Raw genomic sequence first — 17,729 nt, 5'->3', positions numbered from 1 at the left:
CAAATGCGGTCGGGCGTGGTGCTGGCCACCCACCCCCTCGTGTGCCGTTCCGGCCTTCATAGGTGCTCGATAACAGCACTTGCCCCTACAGTCTGTTAAGGCTATATGGGGGATCTTTGTCTTTGTATGTGATGATGATGTAGATGCTGATGGTGACTGTGCATTGTATGAAATGATGGTGGTGGTGGTGGTGCTGATGACGATATTACGGATGATGATGGTGGTGATGTATGTGATGATGATGGTGATGATGCTGGTGTGGTGATTGTGGCGTTGATCCCGTGACGAGGTTATGTTTGACGTGCACAGCCGTGAGAATCAACACATTTTTATTATCACCGCAAGAGAAATCCGATGATCTGTGAAGCTCCTTTCACTCACAGACGCCCTGCAGAATGCTACGACAACCACAGCAGACGCGACACGAGTGCAGATCGAAAGGAGAGTTAAGCAAATGCGAACTAAACTAAACCAGTTTGACACGTGGCAGGCTTTCGCGACCCAAATATTATTCATGATAAAGTTTGTTTTGGGGGGGGGGGGTTCAGATCGCGTTATTATTTATAAATGTGTCGTCACCCTCCACCACCTGACACGGGCAATCGGTAAAAAAATGTGTCACTTTTACAAAGTTCCTTTTGTAAATGTTTGTGAACGTGACACATTTACAAAGGACATTGCAAATGTGCCACGTTCACAAAGTTCCTTTTGTAAATGTGTCACTTTTACAAAGTTCCTTTTGTAAACGTGCCACGTTTACAAAGTCCCTTTGTAAACGTGACACATTTTTCTGCTGATTGGCCGTGTCGGGTGGTGGAGGGTTACGACACATTTGTAAATAATAACGTGATCTGACCCCCCCCCCCCGCCAAAATAACTTTATTAAGAATAAACTAAACTAATTTTTTGTTTATTTTAAAACTTTATTTGAAGCTTTCGTCACTACGGGAATCACTCTTTGGTCTTCTTCGGGTAAAGTCACGTGGTCAAATGAAATCAGACAACAATAATCGAATACGACGTTTCGATCGCAACGCAAGCAGCCGTCATCAGGAAAAAAATGAATGAGAAAACACGAAGCGGGTGAACTTAGAAACGCCATGCGACACAGCACAGAGAGCCGGCCAACACAGCAGTCAACACTCCGTCTGGCTAATGATGACGTTCTTCCAAAGAATGCTTAATTTGATTACTTTACCAGCTGAGCTATGCAGATTCTTATTTTATTTTATGTTTTATTTTTATTATTATTTCCCTTCTACGTGACTTTACCGAAAGAACCAATCATTATGGAGATTCTCTTCTCGAGGCGATGTGTCGGCTGCCACGAACGGGACCAATGGGATCGTGACAGAAAGGGTCAAACCTATTCTTCTGTATGTTTTCTACAGAATCATAGAGACCCAGAGAGACCCACAGAGGCCCATAGAGACCATAGAGATCCATAGAACACCCATAGAGACCCACAGAGACCCACAGAGACCGATATAGACCATAGAGACCCACAGAGACCCATAGAGACCCACAGAGATCCACAGAGACCCACAAAGATCCACAGAGACCCACAGAGACCCACAGAGACCACAGAGAGACCCATAGACACCCACAGAGACCCATAGAGACCATATAGATCCATAGAACACCCACAGAGACCCACAGAGACCGATAGAGACCACAGAGACCCATAGAGACCCATAGAGACCCACAGAGACCCATAGATACCCACAGAGACCCACAGCGACACACAGAGACCCATAGAGACCCACAGAGACCCATATAGACCCATAGAGACCCACAGAGACCCATAGAGACACACAGAGACCCACATAGTACACAGAAACCCACAGAGACCCACAGCGACACACAGCGACAGAGACCCACATAGACCCACAGAGACGCATAGAGACTCACAGAGACCCACAGAGACCCACATAGACCCACAGAGACGCATAGAGACTCACAGAGACATAGTACACAGAGACGTTTGATCAAATATGAACAGGGCCAATGCTGAAGTTGATCATTTTTCATGACCCGCAAATGATGTTCTATAAATATCCAAATGGCCCTTGGCAGAACAAAAAAGTTTTCCCACCCCTGCAGTTTAGAGCCCAGCCTCAAGCAGTGTTAGAATGTGATCATTGTTTTTTTTACCCTTTTATCTGGCAACAAAACTGACACCTTTTTTACGAGGAGTCATGTTTGCATTGACCACAATACCTGCAGTCGTAATGCAAAAAAACGTAACTCTGATAATGTATGCACTGTCCTTGAAGTTTATTGGTCCACACCCGAGACAGCTTTCCTTAGAGCCTAGTCTCATATGGCGTCATCTGGTCCAACACCATGTGAGACTGGGCTCTAAGGAAAGCTGTCTCGGGTGTGGACCAATCAACTTCAAGAACAGTGCATACGATCTTAAATTTGGAGCTTTCGTGACTGCAGGAATTACTCTTTGGTTCTTTCACACACAAGCAGTCATCATCATGATGATTGCTTGTGTTGCAATCTAAACGTCGTATGCTATTATTTAATTTATTATTTTATCTTTATACGTGACTTTACCGAAAGAACCAAAGAGTAACAGTGCATACATTATCAGAGTTGTGTTTTTTGTTTGCATTCCGACCGCAGGTATTGTGGTCAATGCAAACATGACTCCTTGTAAAAAAATAAGGTGTCAGTTTTGTTGCCAGATAAAAGGCTAAAAAAACAATTATCATATTTTTTCTTCTGCCAAATGAGGTTACAATGGTGGTGTTAGAATGTCCCATGGCGTTAGCGTGTCACGTGTGCTGTGTGTCACGTGTGCTGTGTGTCACGTGTGCTGTGTGTCACGTGTGCTGTGTGTCACGTGTGCTGTGTGTCACGTGTGCTGTGTGTCACGTGTGCTGTGTGTCACGTGTGCTGTGTGTCACGTGTGCTGTGTGTCACGTGTGCTGTGTGTCACGTGTGCTGTGTGTCACGTGTGCTGTGTGTCACGTGTGCTGTGTGAATCGATCCGCGCATCACGTGGTTTTACGGGTCCGAACTTGCATCGTCTGTGTGTGTGAACACACAGACAAAGGTCCCCCGTGTAGCCTCTAGCAGACTGCAGGGGCAAGTGCTGTTAGCGAGTAGCAGCAGCAGCAGCGCCTATGAACACAAAGACAAAGGGCCACCGTGTAGCCTCTAGCAGACTGTAGGGGCAAGTGCTGTTAGCGAGTAGCGAGGTGGTGGGTGGCCAGCGCCACATACACCCGGCCGCCTTTGTCTCTCCAGTTTTGATGTCGTTTAAACACCGTCATTTGAGGCTGAGTCGACCTAGGGGAGGCCCAGGTACCGGTTCAGATAATCGTCACTGGTGGTGTTGGCCGTGAGCGGGAATCGAATTCGGGTCGCCGGGTTCGTAGCGCAGCGTAGCGCTAACCACTGCACCACCACTCTCCATATCATCACTACCACCATCATAATCTGTTGTAATCCCCATCACCACCACCATCACCACCACCACCACCACCATCATCATCATCACCATCATCATCTTCAACATCATCACCATCACGACCATCACCACCATCACCATCACCACCATCACCACCATGACCACCATCATCACCATCACCACCATCACCACCACCATCATCTTCACCATCATCTTCATCACCATTATCACCACCATCACCACCACCACCATCACCACCACCATCATCACCACCATCATAACCACCACCATCACCACCACCATCATCACCACCATCATCACCATCACCATTACCACCATCACCACCACCATCATCACCACCATCATCACCACCACCACCATCACCACCACCACCATCATCACCATCACAACCATCATCACCATCACCACCATATTCAGCATCATCACCATGTGGAAATTCACAGCAGCAGCCAAATGCCCCCCCCCCCAATACGCGTGGTGTTTGATTCTAAATGTGGGAGGTTCTAGACACAAACATCCACGCAGCCACTGGGAGAGAGAGAGCGCGCGTATGAGATGTTGACTACATCGCCTGGTGTACAGGAGGTCGTGTGTTCGATTCCGACCCTGACGATGCCTGCTGCTGCTGTAGATTTAGAGTTTGTGTCTCTCTCTCATCATCATCACGGTGGCTAGGCGATGTTGACTACCTCGCCTGGTATGCAGGAAGTCGTGGGTTCGATCCCGACCCTGACGATGCCTGCTGCTGTAGATTTGGAGTCTGCGTCTCTCTCTCTCATCATCATCACGGTGGCTAGGAGATGTTAACTACCTCGCCTGGTGTGCAGGAGGTCGTGTGTTCGATTCCGACCCTGACGATGCCTGCTGCTGTAGATTTGGAGTCTGCGTCTCTCTCTCTCATCATCATCACGGTGGCTAGGAGATGTTAACTACCTCGCCTGGTATGCAGGAGGTCGTGGGTTCGATCCCGACCCTGACGATGCCTGCTGCTGCTGTAGATTTAGAGTTTGTGTGTCTCTCTCTCATCATCATCACGGTGGCTAGGAGATGTTGACTACCTCGCATGGTTACAGAAGGCCGTGGGTTCGATCCCGACCCTGACGATGCCTGCTGCTGTAGATTTGGAGTCTGCGTCTCTCTCTCTCTCATCATCATCACGGTGGCTAGGAGATGTTGACTACCTCGCCTGGTACGCAGGAGGTCGTGGGTTCAATCCCGACCTTGACGATGCCTGCTGCTGCTGTAGATTTGGAGTTTCAATGTTGGACTCACGTTGGCTCAACGTTGGCTCGACATTGTCAAGGTCAGGGGTGTAACGTAGGGATATTTACATCGTGACTCGCAAGGGACCCCGGGAAACACCGCAGCGATGAGAAGACAAAAACAAATCAAAACAACCGCGAATTCTCAACAACAAAACGTGAAGCGTTCACTCTACAGGGGCAGGGGAGGAGAGAGGGGGGAGAGTGGTGAGAGAGTGGGAGGGAGTGGGAGGGAGAGGGGGGAGAGTGGAGGGAGAGTGGAGGGAGAGGGGGGAGAGAGTGGGGGGGGAGTGGGGGAGGGAGAGTGGGGAGAGGGGGGGGGAGAGTGGAGGGAGAGTGGAGGGAGAGGAGAGTGGGGAGAGAGGGGGGGGGGGGGAGAGTGGGGAGAGAGGGGGGGGGGGAGAGTGGGGAGAGAGGGGGGGGAGAGTGGGAAGGAGAGTGGGGAGAGTGGGAGGGAGAGTGGGGAGAGAGTGAAGGGAGAGTGGGGAGAGTGGGGGGAAAGTGGGAGGGAGAGTGGGGGGAGAGTGGAGGGAGAGTGGGAGAGAGAGTGGGTGGGAGAGTGGAGAGAGTGGAGGGAGAGTGGGAGGGAGATGAGGGGAGGGTGGAGATGGTGGCTGCCTCGTGGTCGAACGTTCGACCACGACGGACTCACATTCCACGTTGAATGGGTTCGCTGGTTGTTACTTTTTTTTCATGAAAAAAAAATAACCAGCACAGCCAAAGATCCCCCGTGTAGCCTGTAACAGACTGTAGGGGCAAGTGCTGTTAGCGAGTAGCAGCACCTATGAAGGCTACCTGCACTGTGGCACACGAGGGGGTGGGTGGCCAGCACCACGCCCGGCCGCCTTTGTCTCCCCAGTGGCGATGTTTACTACACACCGCTACACCAGGTACTCATTTGAGGCTGAGTCGACCTAAGGGAGGCCCAGGACCGGGTCGGATAATCGTCACTGGTGGTGTTGGTGGCCGTGAGCAGGAATCAAACTCGGGTCGCCAGGTTCGTAGCGCAGCGTAGCGCTAACCACTGCACCACCGCTCCCCACACACACTCACAGTGCACTAACCACTGCACCACCGCTCCTCACACACACACTGCGCTAACCACTGCACCACCGCTCCCCACACACACACAGTGCGCTAACCACTGCACCACCACTCCCCACACACACACAGTGCGCTAACCACTGCACCACCACTCCCCACACACAGTGCGCTAACCACTACACCACCACTCCCCACACACACACAGTGCGCTAACCACTGCACCACCGCTCCCCACACACACACAGTGCGCTAACCACTGCACCACCACTCCCCACACACACACACAGTGCGCTAACCACTACACCACCACTCCCCACAAACACACAATGCGCTAACCACTGCACCACCGCTCCCCACACACACACAGTGCGCTAACCACTGCACCACCGCTCCCCACACACACACAGTGCGCTAACCACTGCACCACCACTCCCCACACACACACAGTGCGATAACCACTGCACCACCACTCCCCACACACACACACAGTGCGCTAACCACTGCACCACCACTCCCCACACACAGACAAATTTGAAAGAAAAAACCTTTTTTCAAATGTTTTACTTGTGTTGCAGTCGAAACGTCGTGAGAATTTGTATTGTTTATATTTTTATTATTTTATTATTTCCCTTCTACGTGACTTTACCGAAAGAACAAAGAAGATGAATCCCTACAGTCACGAAAGCTTTAAATCAAGTTTAAAGTCAATAAAACTCAACTCTATCCCTGCTTCTTTCGGTAAAGTCACGTAGATAGAAAATTAAAAAAAATGTAAAATATATAAAAAATAAAATTAAAATTAAACATTTAAAATATTATGTTGAAAATAATGAAAACATACAAACAAAAATATACAAACTAAACTATTTTTAAATCCTTTATATTAAGTTCGCTTGCTTGCGCGCTTATGACCGTGCAAATCTTTCGGTCGTTTTTTAACCCACTTCCCGTGATCCAATCGAGCTGACATTTTGCACACAGACTCGTTGTGCGTGACAATTTATGTTCGTGAAAATTTTTTCCAAAATTTTACACTTTTTAGGACAAAAATATTATATTTAATGACCAATTGCTTAATGCTGCCATGCAATCATCTGACCCATAGTTGGCAGCCATCTCAAGCCAGAGGACGAGAGGACTCTAGCCGCCACGCATATAAAGGATTTATAGTGAAAAACTTTGTTTTTACGGGTTATACTTGTTACGTCACCAGGTGTAAGGCCCCGCTAAGCTTGTCCAGAAGCGACCCTGACGATCACAAATAATGGCAACTCAACCACGTGGGATCATCGTCATCATCATCACGTGAGATCATCCTCATCGTCATCATCATCACGTGGGATCATCGTCGTCATCACCATGTAGAGATTCATAGCAGCAGACAACCAACTCTAAAGGCGTGTTTCTACAGATTCACAGACCCTTAGAACCCACAGAGACCCATAGAGACCCACAGAGACCCATAAATATCCACAGATACCCACAGAGACCCACAGATACCCATAGAGACCCACAGAGACCCATAGAGACCCACAGAGACCCATTGAAACCCACCCACAGAGACCCATACAAACCCACAGAGACCCACAGAGACCCACAGATACCCACAGAGACCCACAGATACCCACAGAGACCCACAGATACCCACAGAGACCCACAGACACCCACAGATACCCACAGAGACCCACATAGACCCACAGACACCCACAGACACCCACAGAGACCCACAGATACCCACAGAGACCCACAGAGACCCACAGATACCCACAGAGACCCACAGATACCCACAGAGACCCACAGAGACCCATAGAGACCCACAGAGACCCACAGAGACCTACAGACACCCACAGAGACACACAGAGACCCACAGAGACCCACAGAGACCCACACTAAGACGACACTATGTTATTGGTACGAGGTAAGACTCCACTGAGCTTCTGTGTCGTGGTTCTGTCTGAGACGCGACTCTGACGATCGCCAATAATGGCAGCTCAACCACGTGGGATCATCAGCATCAGCGTCATCATCCGAGATTTGAAGTTTTCGTGACTGCAGGGATCCATACTCTTTGGTTCTTTCGGTAAAGTCACGTAGGTAGAAAACATAAAATAAAAAAAATGAAAAACACGAAATAAAACTTTAAGTAAAAAATAATTTAAATTTAAAATTACGTTTTTTTTTACGTGATTTTTTCATGTTTTTTATTTTATGTTTTTTTTCTTCATTTTTTTTATTTTATGTTTTATACCTACGTGACTTTACCGAATGGACCAGAGAGTAATCAGCATTATCATCATCATCGCGTGCAAATTCACAGCGGCGGCGGCAGCAGCAGCAGCGTCAGCAGCCCACGCGCACTCTGACACGCGTGACTGTTGATTCGAGAATGTGGTGGAGGGGGTGAAAAACCGGAGCGGTCACCTGAGAAAAAGAAACACGACCACGATGATAACGACGATCTCAATCGCTTGAGATGCTATCGCTTCTGAACAAGAGCTCCCACATATCTTCTTGGTTCTTTCGGTAAAGTCACGTAGAATGGAAATAATAAAATAATAAAAATAAAACATGATAAAATAATATTATTTGGAAATAATAAAATAAAAAAATTCAAACATTATAAAATAATACTATTTTATTATGTTTAATTTTATTATTTTATTATTTCCATTCTACTTTATTATTTAACTATGTTTTATTTTGATTATTTTATTATTTCCATTCTACTTTATTATTTTATTATGTTTTATTTTTATTATTTTATTATTTCCATTCTACGTGACTTTACCGAAAGAACCAAGAAGATGAATCCCTGCAGTCACGAAAGCTTTAAATCGAAAGCTCCCACATAGCAGCGGTTCAGTGAGGCCTTACACCTAGGTCGACTCAGCCTCAAATGAGTATCCAGTGTGGTGCGTAGTTAACATCGCCACTGGGGAGACAAAGGCGGTGGGGCATGGTGCTGGCCACCCACCCCCTCGTGTGCCGTGCCGGCCTTTCGTAGGCGCTCGCTAACAGCACTTGCCCCCTAGAGTCTATGAAGGCTACACGGGGGATCTTTGTCTTTGTTCTCGGCGTCGATTGGCCCGTCACCCCATCGCACTCGCTGACGTCACAATCGGCGCCATGTTACGCGCGTCATCGCTGACCCCACGTGTCTCTCTGCCCGCCTCTCCGTGCGAACTCGAATCGATGATCAATAATTCCGATAATCACACCACTCGGAGCGGAGCAGAGTCAAGGATGCAATGCGTGGGGGGTGGGAATGAACAAGGAACGAGAGTAGAGAGAGGATGGGAGATGAGAGGTGAAGGTTCTAGATTTGAAAATTTCGTGACTGCAAGGATTCATATTCTTAGGTTTTTCGGTAAAGTCACGTAGGTAAAAACATTAAAATTAATAAAAGTAAAATAAAATAAAAAAATCACGACGTTTCGGAGGCAACCTCCGAAACGTCGTGATTTTTATTTTATTTTACTTTTATAAATTTTAATGTTTTACCTACGTGACTTTACCGAAAAACCTAAGAATATGAATCCTTGCAGTCACAAGGATTCATGATTTGGAGCAAGAAGAACAACTCGCTGTGGTTGTCCCACCTGATGACGATTGCCTGCGTTGCGATAAAAACGTCGTGGATCTGTTATTTAGCTTGTCTACCTACGTGGATTTCGATTTAAAGCTTTCGTGACTGCAGGGATTCATCTTCTTGGTTCTTTCGGTAAAGTCACGTAGAATGGAAATAATAAAATAATAAAATAAAACATTATAAAATAATTCTCACGACGTTTCGGCCACAACGCAAGCAGCCGTCCTCAGGGTCGTGGAGAAGGAGCAGAGAGACATATTCTTGATTCTTTCGGTAAAGTCACGTAGATGGGAAATCATAAAAATAAAATAAAAAATAAAAATAAAACAAAACAATTTTTTTCTATTTTAATTTTAATTTTTCTTTTCTTTTATTTTTATTTTATTTTATTTTTTATTTGTATCTGATCATGTTTTCTTCTTATCATTTTATTATTTCCCTTCTACGTGGACTTCACCGAAAGAACCAATAATATCAATCCCTGCAGTCACGAAAGCTTTCCATCGAAATCGAGCAGAGAGATGCCGAGGGGGTGCAGGAGAGATGATGAGAAGGGAGGAGGGAGGGGCGGAGTCGGTTTTCACAGGGGGAGGGGTTCAGAGTGGGCGTGGCCACGGAGACGTCACGTGACCCAACAGGAGGCTTGAGCTGATTTATATTTCATCTTATTCTTGGTTCTTTCTTTTGGTTTATATTACAGAATATTCTAGATTTGAAGCTTTCGTGACCGCAAGGATTCATAGGTTTTTTTCGGTAAAGTCACGTAGGTAAGAAATAATAATAAAATAAAATAATAATAAATGAAAATAAATCAATTAAATCACGGACGATTCGGAGGCAACGCAAATCTCCGTCTTCAGGTGGGACCGTCACAGCCAAATTTACTGTATCAAGTGAAGAGAAATCCAAGAGACAAGATCTTATATATACTGGTTCAGGGGAGGGGGGAGGAGCTTATCTGAATGTGGGCGGGGCTAGAAGGGAGGGTACAATTGGAGAACCTCCCTTCTAGCCCCGCCCCTCCCCCCCACCGTTCCATTCCCTGACGACCACATTCAGATAAGCCCCTCCCCCCCCTTAACTTGTATTTAAGATCTTGTCTCTTGGATTTCTACCCACATGATACAGTTATATTACAGAAGTGATACATTGTAGATGTTCAACTCTAGACCACGTGCATCGGCAACTGAACTTTCGTTCGTCAACTTCCTTTGCCCCCCCCCTGCCGCTGCCTCACAGATCTCGACAATCGTCACAGCTACAGCAGCAGCAGCAGCAACAACAAAGCCACGGACGGGTGAAGCGTTGCCCTCAAGTCCTAAAAGCCTGAAGATGACACCGTAGCTGGGACACGGAGCTGTGCTTACAGCCGGAGCGGCTGTCTGTGCGCGCGCGTACGTGTGCGTGTGTGGTGTGTGTGTAGTGTGTGTGCGTGTGTCTGTGTGTGCGTCTTCTACTCCCAGACTTCTGGGTGTGCTGACGAGGACGAGATGGAGGAGGCTCCGTAGGCTAAAGTCGACCCCCCCCCCCCATCGTGGCAAATGTCCCCGTAGTTTCGGGACCCCCGCACAACGCCGATAACGATCACCGCCGGCGCCGTCGTGGTGGGGAGGGATACGAACAACGCCGCATTACGGTTTTGTTTAATAAAAGAAAGAAAATCAATCGTAACACATCTCCATAAGCCGCTGAGAGCGCTCCTCCTAGGGAGCGCAAATCATCTCAGGGGCATTGACGCTCAGGACGACAGTTGTTCGACCGACTGCGAGGTCTGAACCTTGGGCGGGTTCGCCGACAGACAGAGAGGCCGGTGGGGTGGAAAAGACCGGATCGGAATCAATGAGCGGCAAACCCCGCGTCGTCGCAGACACCACCCCCCACCCCTCCTCCTAGTGGCGGAGTTGAGGGCCCGAATCTTCGATCGCGCATCGAGACATCGGGGTAGAGGTCCGAGGAGCCGCGCGTCTTCACGGGCACAGCGGCGGGGTCAAGCGAAATCCTCGCGATCGCGGCCCGATGCTGTTAACATGACGGACCCTGAGACAGGAGGCCCGGGAGCCTTCCCGTGATTTAACTCATTCCCATCGTCAACGACATTCTATTTCTGGAGCAATGAGCCATAACGCTCGCGTGTATAGAGAGAAGATCAGCGGCCACCCAGGGCTGACCAAACCAAAACCCCCTTTGTCTTAGAGAAACCGTTCAGAACTTTACAAACCAAAACCCCCTTCCATCTTAGAGAACCCTTGGACAATTGACCAAACCAAAACCCCCCTCCATCTTGGAAGAAACCTTTGACAATTGACTAAACCGAAAACCCCTTCCATCTTAGAAGAAACCTTGCACAATTGACCAAATCAAAACTGCCCTCAATCTTGGAAGAAACCTTGGAGAGCTGACCAAACCAAAACCACCCTCCATCTTGGAAGAAACCTTTGACAACTGACCAAACCAAACCGCCCTCCATCTTAGAGAAACCTTACACAATTGACCAAACCAAAACCGCCCTCCATCTTGGAAGAAACCTTTGACAACTGACCAAACCGACAACCCCTTCCATCTTAGAAGAAACCTTTGACAACTGACGAAACTAAAACCGCCCTCCATCTTGGAAGAAACCTTTGACAACTGACGAAACCGAAAACCCCTTCCATCTTAGAAGAAACCTTTGACAATTGACCAAACTAAAACCGCCCTCCATCTTGGAAGAAACCTTTGACAACTGACCAAACCAAAACCGCCCTCCATCTTGGAAGAAACCTTTGACAACTGACCAAACCAAAACCGCCCTCCATCTTAGAATAAACCTCGTCGCCCGCCAACATGAATTGGGGCGGCCTCCAGTCAGTGCTGAACGACGTGAACAAGAACTCGACGGCCATCGGGCGCGTCTGGCTGTCGGTGCTCTTCATCTTCCGGCTGCTCGTGCTCGTGGTGGCGGCCGAGAAGGTGTGGTCCGACGAGAACAAGGACTTCGACTGCAACACGCGGCAGCCGGGCTGCAAGAGCGTCTGCTACGACCGCTTCTTCCCCATCTCGCACATCCGCTTCTGGTCGCTGCAGCTCATCGTGGTGACCACCCCGACGCTGCTCGTCGCCATGCACGTGGGCAGCCGCAAGATGCGCTCGAGGCACCATCACTTCCCCGAGGGATTCGAGAACAAGATCCAGGGCGGCCTGCTCTGGACCTACACCATCAGCGTGCTCTTTCGGGTGAGCGGCACAGACACGAGGTTCGATCGGGCTGCCTTGTTGTGGGTCTCCGCGCATCTTAATGGGTCTCGATGCGTCTCTTGCTGTGTCTTTGTCAGAGGTCGCAAACGGGTTTTGATTCCTTACCCGTACCCGTACCCGGCCACACCAGGGTCGCAAATGGGAACCCGTACCCGGCCGAGATAAATAGAGACCCATACAGATACACAGAGACGCATGGAGGTGTGTGGAGATATAGAGACACATAGAAACCCACACAGACCCATACAGAGATACATTGAGACCCATACAGAGATACATAGAGACTCGTAGAGATACATAGAGCCCCACAGAGATACACAGAGACCAGAGGTCGCAACCGGGTACCCGATACCCATTCCCTACCCGTACCTTACCCGAATTGAGTGACAAACGGTGACTCACCAGTGACTCACGGCCTACCCGTACCCGTACCCGGCCGCACCAGGGTCGCAAACGGGTACCCGTACCTGGCCGAGTACGGGTAGCCGGGTATCGGGTAGGGTACGGGTATCGGGTACCCAGTTGCGACCTCTGGTCTCTGTGTATCTCTGTGGGGCTCTATGTATCTCTACGAGTCTCTATGTATCTCTGTATGGGTCTCAATGTATCTCAATGGGTCTGTGTGGGTGTCTATGTGTCTATATATCTTCACACACCTCCATGCGTCTCTGTGTGTCTCTGTGGGTCTCTACGTATCTCTACGAGTCTCAATGTATCTCTGTATGGGTCTGTGTGGGTCTCTATGTGTCTATATATCTAGGCGTGCCTCCACACACCTCCATGCGTCTCTGTGTATCTCTATGGGTCTCTATTTGTCTCCACGTATCTCTATGCATCCCTGTGCATCTCTACGGGTCTCTGCGTCGTCCGGTTGCGGCGGCCATTGCCTATGGACCAACCCCCCGTGCGGTGCTGCGATCTGCGGTCTCCGACCGGGACCCCCCCTCACCCTCGTGGCTCAAACGCCGGGAGCTTCACCGGAGTAACGCCGGGAGTCGGGAAAACCGGGGGATATCGGGAAAGAGACATTCGCCGCCAATTTCTTGCAGAGACTCCACCCCCACCCCCCCCCCCCGCGTGACGTTTCGTTACCGCAACCTCTAACACCACTGAGCTTCTGTGTAGCAGTGGCTCTTGTTCAGAGGCGACCGTGACCATCACGAATGACAGCAGCTCAACCACGTGGGCTTAGCATCATGATCATCGTCGTCATCATCACGTGGACATTTATAGCAGCAAATACTCTGAGTGTTTTTATAGACTCATAGAGACCCAAAGAGACCCGCAGAGACCCACAGAGACCCATAGAGACTTATATAACCTCACATAACCCCATATAGACCCACAGTTACCCATAGAGACAGACAGAGACCCATAAAGACCCACAGATACCCACAGAGACCCACAAAGACATATAGAGACCCACAGATACCCACAGAGACCCACAGAGACCCACAGATACCCACAGATACCCACAGAGACCCACAGAGACCCACAGAGACCCATAGAGACCCACAGATACCCACAGAGACCCATAGAGACAGAGACCCATAGAGACCCACAGATACCCACAGATACCCACAGAGACCCATAGAGACCCACAGATACCCACAAAGACCCACAGAGACCCAAAGAGACCCACAGTTACCCATAGAGACCCACAGTTACCAATAGAGACAGACAGAGACCCATAGAGATCCACGGCCTCCTGCACACCAGGCGAGGTAGTTAACATCTCCTAGCCACCGTGATTCTCTTTAGAGAGAGAAAGTTGATGGTGTGGTGCTGCCGCTGTTCCTTCTCCTCTTCTGTTGAAGGAACGCAGACCCACAGTGGGGGTAGGAAGCGGTAGCGGTGGTGGTGGTGGTGGTGGCGGTGGTGGTGCTGGCGGTAGTGGCGGTGGTGGTGGTGGTGGTGGTGGTGGTGGCGGTGGTGATGGTGGTGGTGGTGATGGTGGTGATGGTGGTGGTGGCGGTGGTGGTTTGCATCGATGATGGCAGTGGTAGCGGTGGTGGTGGCGGTGGTGGCGGTGGTGGCGGCGGTGGCGGTGGTAGCGGTGGTGGTGGTGGTGGTGGTGGTGGTGGTGGCGGTGGTGGTGGCGGTGGTGGCGGTGGTGGCGGTGGTAGCGGTGGTGGTGGTGGTGGTGGTAGTGGCGGTGGTGGCGGCGGTGGCGGTGGTAGTGGTGGTGGTGGTGGTAGTGGCGGTGGTGGTGGCGGTGGTGGTGGTGATGGTAGCGGTGGCGGCGGTGGTGGTGGCGGTGGTAGCGGCAGTGGTGGTGGTGGCGGTGGTGATGGTGGTGGTGGCAGTGGTGGTGGTGGTGGTGGCGGTGGTGGTGCTGGCGGTAGTGGCGGTGGTGGTGGTGGTGGTGGTGGTGGCGGTGGTGATGGTGGTGGTGGTGATGGTGGTGATGGTGGTGGTGGCGGTGGTGGTTTGCATCGATGATGGCAGTGGTAGCGGTGGTGGTGGCGGTGGTGGCGGTGGTGGCGGCGGTGGCGGTGGTAGCGGTGGTGGTGGTGGTGGTGGTGGTGGCGGTGGTGGTGGCGGTGGTGGCGGTGGTGGCGGTGGTAGCGGTGGTGGTGGTGGTGGTGGTAGTGGCGGTGGTGGCGGCGGTGGCGGTGGTAGTGGTGGTGGTGGTGGTAGTGGCGGTGGTGGTGGCGGTGGTGGTGGTGATGGTAGCGGTGGCGGCGGTGGTGGTGGCGGTGGTAGCGGCAGTGGTGGTGGTGGCGGTGGTGATGGTGGTGGTGGCAGTGGTGGTGGTGGTGGTGGCGGTGGTGGCGGTGGTGGTGATGGTGGTGGTGGTGGCGGTGGTGGTTTGCATCGATGATGGCAGTGGTGGCGGTGGTGGTGGCGGTGGTGGCGGTGGTGGCGGCGGTGGCGGTGGTAGCGGTGGTGGTGGTGGTGGTGGTGGTAGTGGCGGTGGTGGTGGCGGTGGTGGTGGTGGCGGTGGTGGTGGCGGTGGCGGCGGTGGTGGTGGCGGTGGTAGCAGCAGTGGTGGTGGTGGCGGTGGTGATGGTGGTGGTGGCAGTGGTGGTGGTGGCGGTGGTGATGGTGGTGGTGGCAGTGGTGGTGGTGGCAGTGGTGGTGGTGGTGGTGGCGGTGGTGGCGGTGGTGGCGGTGGAGGTGTTTACATCGTGGCCGCAGTCACTGCGCGTTCCATCGCCCCAGGGCGGTCCAAATTCCCTGGTGGGTTCCATCGTGCACAGTGGACAGGTCGGGGCAGGAAAAAAAACAGGAGGCTATGGACCTGGCTTGCAAACCTCAAACATGCTGAACTATTTACAAATTATTTTTTGTTTACCAGGTAAGACCCATAGAAACCCATATAGACCCATAGAGACCCACAGAGACCCATAGAAACCCACAGAGACCCATAGAAACCTACAGTTACGCATGAAGACCCACAGAGATCCATAGAGACCCACAGAGACCCATAGAAATCCACAGAGACCCATAGAAACCCACCGTTACGCATAGAGACCCACAGAGATCCATAGAACCCCACAGAAACCCACAGAGACCCATAGAGACCCACAGAGACCCAGAGAGACCCATAGAAACCCACAGAGACCCATAGAGATGCACAGATACCCATGGAGACACACAGAGACCCACACTAAAACTAAACTCTTTTATTTGACCAGTTAAGGCAGCGCAACGCATCACGATGCGGACATCTACAGCAGACAGCCAGGCAGTCCAAACGTGTGACGTTGATTCTATGCGTGGAGGGGAAAACCGGAGAACCCGGAGACAAATCCACGCGACCATGGGGGGAAAGAGAGAGACACAAACGCAAAATCTACAGCAGCAGGGTCGGGATCAAACCCACGACCTCCTGTACACCAGGCGAGGTAGTCAACATCTCCTAGCCACCGTGTTGATGATGGGAGAGAGAGAGACACGCAAACGCCAATTATACAGCAGCAGGCGGCGTCAGGGTCGGGATCGAACCCACGACCTCCTGCATACCAGGTGAGGTAGTCAACATCTCCTAGCCACCGTGATGATGATTAAAGAGAGAGACACACACAAACTCCAAATAGACAGCAGCAGGCGTTGTCAGGGTCGGGATCGAACCCACGACCTCCTGCGTACCAGGCGAGGAAGTCAACATCTCCTAGCCACCGTGATGACGATGAGAGAGAGAGACACACAAACTCCAAATATACAGCAGCAGCAGCAGGCGTTGTCAGGGTCGGGATCGAACCCACGACCTCCTGCACACCAGGCGAGGTAGTTAACATCTCCTAGCCACCGTGATGATGAGAGAGACACGCAAACTCCAAATCTACAGCAGCAGGCATCGTCAGGGTCGGGTTGGAACCCACGACCTCCTGCGTACCAGGCGAGGTAGTCAACATCTCATAGCCACCGTGATGATGATGAGAGAGAGACGCAGACTCCAAATCTACAGCAGCAGCAGGCATCGTCAGGGTCGGGTTCGAACCCACGACCTCCTGCGTACCAGGCGAGGTAGTTAACATCTCCTAGCCACCGTGATGATGATGAGAGACACACAAACTCCAAATATACAGCAGCAGGCATCGTCAGGGTCGGGTTGGAACCCACGACCTCCTGCGTACCAGGCGAGGTAGTCAACATCTCATAGCCACCGTGATGATGATGAGAGAGAGACGCAGACTCCAAATCTACAGCAGCAGCAGGCATCGTCAGGGTCGGGTTCGAACCCACGACCTCCTGCGTACCAGGCGAGGTAGTTAACATCTCCTAGCCACCGTGATGACGATGAGAGACACACAAACTCCAAATATACAGCAGCAGGCGTTGTCAGGGTCGGGATCAAAACCACGACCTCCTGCACACCAGGCGAGGTAGTCAACATCTCCTAACCACCATGATAATGATGATGAGAGAGAGACACGTAAACCCCAAATATACAGCAGCAAGCATCGTCAGGGTCAGGATCGACCCACGACCTCCTGCACACCAGGCGAGGTAGTCAACATCTTTCTACCCCCCCACTCACCCACCCCCTCCTACTCCCAGATCATCTTCGAGACGGGCAGCCTGTACATCTTCTACATCCTCTACGGAGGCTACTCGCTGCCGCGCCTCGTCAAGTGCACCGAGGAGCCGTGTCCCAACATCGTCGACTGCTTCGTGTCGCGCCCCAGCGAGAAGACGGTCTTCGTGG

The 17,729-nt window shown here is 51.0% G+C and overlaps 1 protein-coding gene across 1 annotated transcript in view; it reads left to right on the top strand.

Annotated features, from left to right (window-relative positions):
- Positions 1–17,729, top strand: part of LOC144949965 (gap junction beta-2 protein-like) — a 29,535-nt gene that overhangs the window by 1,280 nt on the left and 10,526 nt on the right. The window contains exons 2-3 of the mRNA XM_078879955.1: positions 10,580–12,553; positions 17,582–17,729. The exon at positions 17,582–17,729 is cut by the window's right edge and continues 156 nt beyond it. Coding sequence (XP_078736081.1) covers positions 12,164–12,553; positions 17,582–17,729 — 538 coding nt within the window. The 5' untranslated portion in view covers positions 10,580–12,163. The remainder of the gene's footprint in view (positions 1–10,579; positions 12,554–17,581) is intronic.

The sequence above is a fragment of the Lampetra fluviatilis genome, chromosome 55 (assembly GCF_964198595.1).
Source record: "Lampetra fluviatilis chromosome 55, kcLamFluv1.1, whole genome shotgun sequence".
Lineage (NCBI taxonomy): Eukaryota > Metazoa > Chordata > Hyperoartia > Petromyzontiformes > Petromyzontidae > Lampetra > Lampetra fluviatilis.
The sequence above is the reverse complement of the archived record's forward strand: the minus strand, read 5'-3'. Positions and strand labels throughout refer to the sequence as shown.